The 5,480-nt window shown below is 36.0% G+C and overlaps 1 protein-coding gene across 1 annotated transcript; it reads right to left on the bottom strand.

Annotated features, from left to right (window-relative positions):
* Positions 1-2,408: 2,408 nt before the first annotated feature.
* LOC129575920 (aquaporin AQPAe.a-like) lies at positions 2,409-5,480 on the bottom strand. The gene is made up of 4 exons (XM_055460158.1): positions 5,466-5,480; positions 4,939-5,256; positions 4,795-4,851; positions 2,409-4,339 (listed from the first exon to the last, which is right to left on the bottom strand). Exons 1-4 carry the CDS (start codon positions 5,478-5,480, stop codon positions 4,178-4,180), a joined length of 552 nt encoding a protein of 183 aa, XP_055316133.1. The 3' UTR covers positions 2,409-4,177.

The raw sequence follows: 5,480 nt of genomic DNA, 5'->3' as shown, positions 1-5,480 counted from the left end.
TTGCTGTGCTTAAAATGAAATACATCACGAATTGACTGCTGAACTTGCATGTCAACATTCGATTTGTCTCTGCTCGTTGGAATTCAAAAAAAAAACAACCAAACGTGTCAACACTTTCAATGGATAAACAAACATCGGATGACTGTATTGATTATTCTCATTTGGGAGAGTTAGAATGGAGGGGAAGAGAGCGAGCAAGAGCCAATATTAAAAGAACGCAATTGCATTTAGTGGCAAACACGATTTCGATGCGATTTACATGATGTTTTTTTTACGAGAGAAACATCTTTTCTTTACACAGCCGACTATCGATTGGAGCAATTTTATCCTTTGTGCAGTAGATGAGCATGCATGAGCTACTGAATGCAGTTTTACCAATCACTATCGACTCCATTTATTGCCTCCAAAACTTCATCAAGCTTCAAATTTGAATTTCGACATTTTTTTTCTAATTTGAATTTCATTAGCGACGTCAAGAGAGTCGGTTAGATAGTAATGCCTCAAGTTAAATGGATACCGGCTTGGAAATGTTTCATTGATAATCATTCCAAATGAGTAATTGGAGCCATTTTAACTCCATCTTTGCATATGCACAACGCAAGCCATAGCTCGAGAACGACTCGATTCAATTTTTCATTCTTTTGATCCACAGCATTCGTTTCAATCAAAATCCATTCATATCGGATTGCCCTCATTCACACATCTTCAACAGACACTTCACCCTAACTGTATGACACTTACCGCTTTTGGTATTCAGAATATGAAATAGAATTAGTTGTTGTCACCTGTTTTACAGAGAGTAATTCAACGGCAATTTGTGTCGTCTGAAACGGGATATTTTCGTATATTAATACCAGAGAAAAATGGTGGAAACTTTAACCACATTTGCCATACCTTACTCCAGAGACTGAAATAACCGGATCTTCTGCCGGTTTTCGGATCTTCTGAACGGAAAAATGCTGCTCTAGTTTTAAATTACGGATCCTCAGAAATTTCAAATGAAACAAAATGTATGCCCAAAGAACGCATACAAAATACTCTTTGATAGAAAATATTACAATAAATTAGGTAAAATTGAATTTCATTACACATCATATCGAAATATTCGCCTCGCTTCAGTCGCCACGTGCAAACACTAAAATTGTTGATCAAGATATGGCAAATATTAAATTCGTTATCGCAAAAACTGTTCACTTTTTCGAATTTTTTGTAAACACCTGCATTCTGAAGTTCGTCGGAAATCGAAGTTGGATGATTGAATATCCTAAAACACCGATTGTGAAGAAATCATGGCACTAGCATGCACTAATGTGCTGAGTAGGCATTCATATTGAAAAAATAATTCCCAAGATCGGCAATAAAATTGTGGATGAATGATAAAAATCAATGGGAAATATCAAACATTTCTTTTTTTTTTCCGTACAACAAATTTAATCTTCCAAATACAAAAAAAAAAACGAATCTATAATTCAGAGTTCCGTTTTGTTTTTTAAATTGCAATCGGAATTTCGGATCTTCTGAACACAATTTATGGCGTTTTCAGATCTTCTGAAAATTTCTTATTTCAGTCTCTGCCTTACTCCATTCAGGTAGAGAATATTGCTAGTTTGTGCTATTGGAATAGTCTAATGATATTGTGTGTTGTTTGTAATTACGGAATTGATATGATTGGATTCGAATCAGCGCAATTTTAATTCGAGTCAAATTTGTTTTTTCCCTGTCTTTAAAGAAAACATTAACTTATGTATATCTCCTGTGTTAAATGCAAATGCCATCCAGTCATATAATTGCCGATTACCCCAGTCTTAAATCAGCTTAGGCACCTATCGAAAGCCACTATCGTATCAGCCGAAATGTCCTCCGAATCGAGTAGCAGAATCCAAGTGAACTAGTGGCTACTGGATGTATCAAAGTCAAAGAACACTACCCACGGTTACATGTGATTGATTTGCACGTCATTCGGCATGGTGATTATCACTTGCGGTTTCTGCGAATGAAACAATTTCAAATGCAAGTGCCATTGAATATGCGTTTGAGTAAACTTTGCCCGGTGAATTTCGAAATATTTTGGGAATTCAATCATTTTAGTGTGTAACCTAATTTTCCATGGAATCAACACAAACTCGTGCATAATTAGTCAATGTCGCAAGGGAATGACAATGGTTTCGGTTATTTGGTGCAAAACTGTTATTCAAATTTCTTCGTGCAGAAAATACGTGTTAATTATGCGCATTCCATCATGGGTTGTTGCCCAAAGGTGTTAAAACATCGTGCACAAGACCATATTGTGCAGATCTAAATCAACGATCAAAACAAATCAATTTGAGTAAACAAAAAAAAAATAGAAAGAAAAAAACGGAACAAAGAAACAACATTTGATTAAAACAATCGACAACAAAAGTGTGCTATTCAAACATGTGTGTGGTTACAATAAAACATTTAAATTATTGCTTAATTTAATCTCGCATAACACTTAACATTGGAAAATGGTTAAAATACAACAACAAATTAATACAATTTTTTAAGCATACAATTTTCAAATGGTAATTGGTTGTCTAGTTGCTTGCCAACGGCACAGTACGGACTATTTTAAAATGTAACGAGTTTTCGCTTAGACTACAAATGCAATGGTGGTTTTGGTGATTTTTGATTGAATTTCTTTAGTTTGGTGACTTTTAGTTCTCGGATTTTGTCTGGTAGTTGAAATTTAGCCCATGGTTTGAATGATGCATACATCCATACATAATATGTAATTTTTATATTTATTACAAAGAGTTTGATTTAAATCCAAACAGAATTTTCCAAACAAAATGTTGGATTTCTGGAAAAAAAATGGGTTTCGAACACTTGGTAAATAATGGGTTGATGGAGGAGTACGTTTTTGAGGAGCAATAAACATCTAAATTTCCTTCGTCGGTAACTTGAAAAAACGTTCACAAAGTTCACGTTGCGATTGTTCAAAATGTGCATATGAAGGGGAATATGCCGTCAATGTTGTCCAATAGGAGTGTTGGTTGTGTGAAGTTTGCGCGCATGTAATGTTGCAATTTGATGGAAATAAAAAAAGGGCTGGACTACAGCACTGTCAAACAACATAACTATCGGTTTGACGGCAATGTGCATTTTCCCTCCTTTCGTGCACATGACACATGCATCTCGACACGCAACTGAGTTTTTCATGTGGATAATCCACCAAAACGGCAATTTTAGACAAAGATTGAACCAAATTTTAAACAAAGATTGAATCAAATTACAAGTTTTTATTTAATTGAATCGAATTCTTGATTCGCACATTGAAAGGGTAAATCTGGCCTACGAAATAAATTTTTTTTTCTTCTGAAATTCTTGGACCAAAAGTAGCAAAGTTCGTTTCAAATTGCGATTTGATCGGGAATTTTGGCTGGAATCTTTACAAAGTCTCATGTACACTAGCTCTAATAGATTGTTTTCATTGTTTGGAAATTCCAAACTCTAAAACAATTGGTCGGGAGAAACAGACGATCCAAAGAAACAATTTGCGTCTTTCACAACGCGGTTCAGAAAGAATAAAGTGGAGCAACGAAGGAAATCTTTGCCAAAACCACAACGGTCCGAATCAATCAAATATCACCAATGACTATTGCAAGTATAAATAACTGTGAATTTGCTGCGATAATTCTCGCTGCAAACGAATTGAAAAGCAACGATAAAACGATTTCTTCGTTAATCAATAAATTTGACTTGGTTTTCTCAATGCACAAAAAGATGATCTGTGCACTTTTCAACAGAAATTGGCTAAATTGGTACACACTGCCCGGAAATTGTGTGATTCTCGGTAAACTTTTGATAAATATTCAGGAACCATGATAAAAATCACGAATATTTTCCTTTTTTTTTCAACTATTACACTCATTCAGCTCGTGTTTGCTCTCGAAATGTTCCGCTATGATGGCGCCGCCATCATACTCAATGTTGAATCATCTGTTCATATCGTCGATTTTTTTTTCTTCTTATGAGAAAACAATTTCTTTTATCTAATTTTTCGAACTTAAATTTCAAACCGCACAGAAATGTATTTCATCAATTAGTGATTTGCTGGGTGTAGCGTGTGTGCATGCGTGCTTATGTACATGAGTGCAAGGAATAAACGAATGTGAAGCATATCAAACAAAGTGGCTAATGAGTTCAGTCAAGCACTTTAAACTGGAATTCTTTTAAGAGGTACACAGTCACAAGCATTTACTTTGCGATCGATGTCGGACACTTGTGATGGCCGTTTCTGTTCAACCTCTCGCCGGAACACGGTTTTGTAGATGATGGCAGTGATGACGCCGGCTGGCAATGGACCCACCCAATAGATCTGTCGAAGAGAAGCGAAAATTGGTTTTAGTATACTTCATTCAAATGGTAACGATGAAATGGTTAATTTTAAATCAGGCATTTTCCATTGAATTTTTTTTAAATTCAAGGTTATATACAACGTAGTGACTACATGAGGCTGTGAGAATGAAAATGGCAATACAGGAATAAACATTCTGAAGCGCATCAAGAAAAAAAAATTCGCAAAAATGGATCATGAGTTCTGAATATGCAAAAGTGGACCATGAACCTCCTATGCTGCCCATGTAAATTCATGTTTCACTTTTGCATATTCAGAACTCATGATCCATTTTTGCGATTTTTTTTTCTTGATGCGTTTCAGAATGTTTATTCCTGTATTGCTATTTTCATTCTCACAATCTCACATGTCATTTCACATATGTCCCATATGGTATGAGAACGTGTAAAATTTGAAATCAAATGATCGTGACTCACCCAATGCATGGTAAAATCTTGATTCCATAGCGCTGGTCCAAATGATCTTGCGGGGTTCTGAAATGCGAAATGAGAGGCCCCAATGAAGCCATTTGTCAGGTAAAATTAAGAAATGAAAATGTAAAAATCAGAGAAAATATTCACCATGCTGGCACCGGTGTATGGACCGAGAATGGTTCCGATAGCTGTGATAGCAAAGGCGAATTTCAGTGGGATTGAGTCTTGTTGTTGGGCATTTCTTGGGTCCCACACACCACCACAGATCAGAATGAGTACCGTTGTTGAAATGTATTCCATTGCAACAGCTTGGAATGGTGTCAAATCTGCATGTGATGCGGTCACACACAACGCTGGTCCAGTAGCGCCGAGTGGAGCAAAAATATCAGCTGGAGTCATTACCATCAACAATCCATATCCCATCCATGCACCCAACATTTGTGCGACAAAGTAAAAACAGACCATCTAAAAATAGAGAGTTTAAAATGGGTTATTAGATCGGGCATTGGTTAAACTTTGTGGTTTTCGACAACTTTCGTTACTCTTCAAATCATAAAGATTCTGTGTTTGACTGTTTGTGTCCAATCATCATCATCATCAATATTATAGCCGTTGTTATCATTCTCCGTTGGAAATCATATTCGAAAAACAGAGAACAAATGCAAGTTTCTTACCGCCGAAATGGCCAT

This window comes from Sitodiplosis mosellana, unplaced genomic scaffold (genome assembly GCF_009176505.1).
Source record: "Sitodiplosis mosellana isolate CC-2019 unplaced genomic scaffold, AAFC_SMos_1.0 Smas_scaffold_6170, whole genome shotgun sequence".
Taxonomy (NCBI): Eukaryota; Metazoa; Arthropoda; class Insecta; order Diptera; family Cecidomyiidae; genus Sitodiplosis; species Sitodiplosis mosellana.
Note: the sequence above shows the minus strand (reverse complement) of the source record. Positions and strands in the feature narration are given on the sequence as shown.

What these genes read in the sequence shown, in the direction of transcription:
- LOC129575920 (XM_055460158.1), bottom strand. An exon ending in CATACACCGGTGCCAGCATG is followed by an intron (nt 4,852 to 4,938) that starts GTGAATATTTTC and finishes TTCGCATTTCAG; the next exon opens with AACCCCGCAAGATCATTTGG. An exon ending in AAGATTTTACCATGCATTGG is followed by an intron (nt 4,340 to 4,794) that starts GTGAGTCACGAT and finishes TCTCTTCGACAG; the next exon opens with ATCTATTGGGTGGGTCCATT.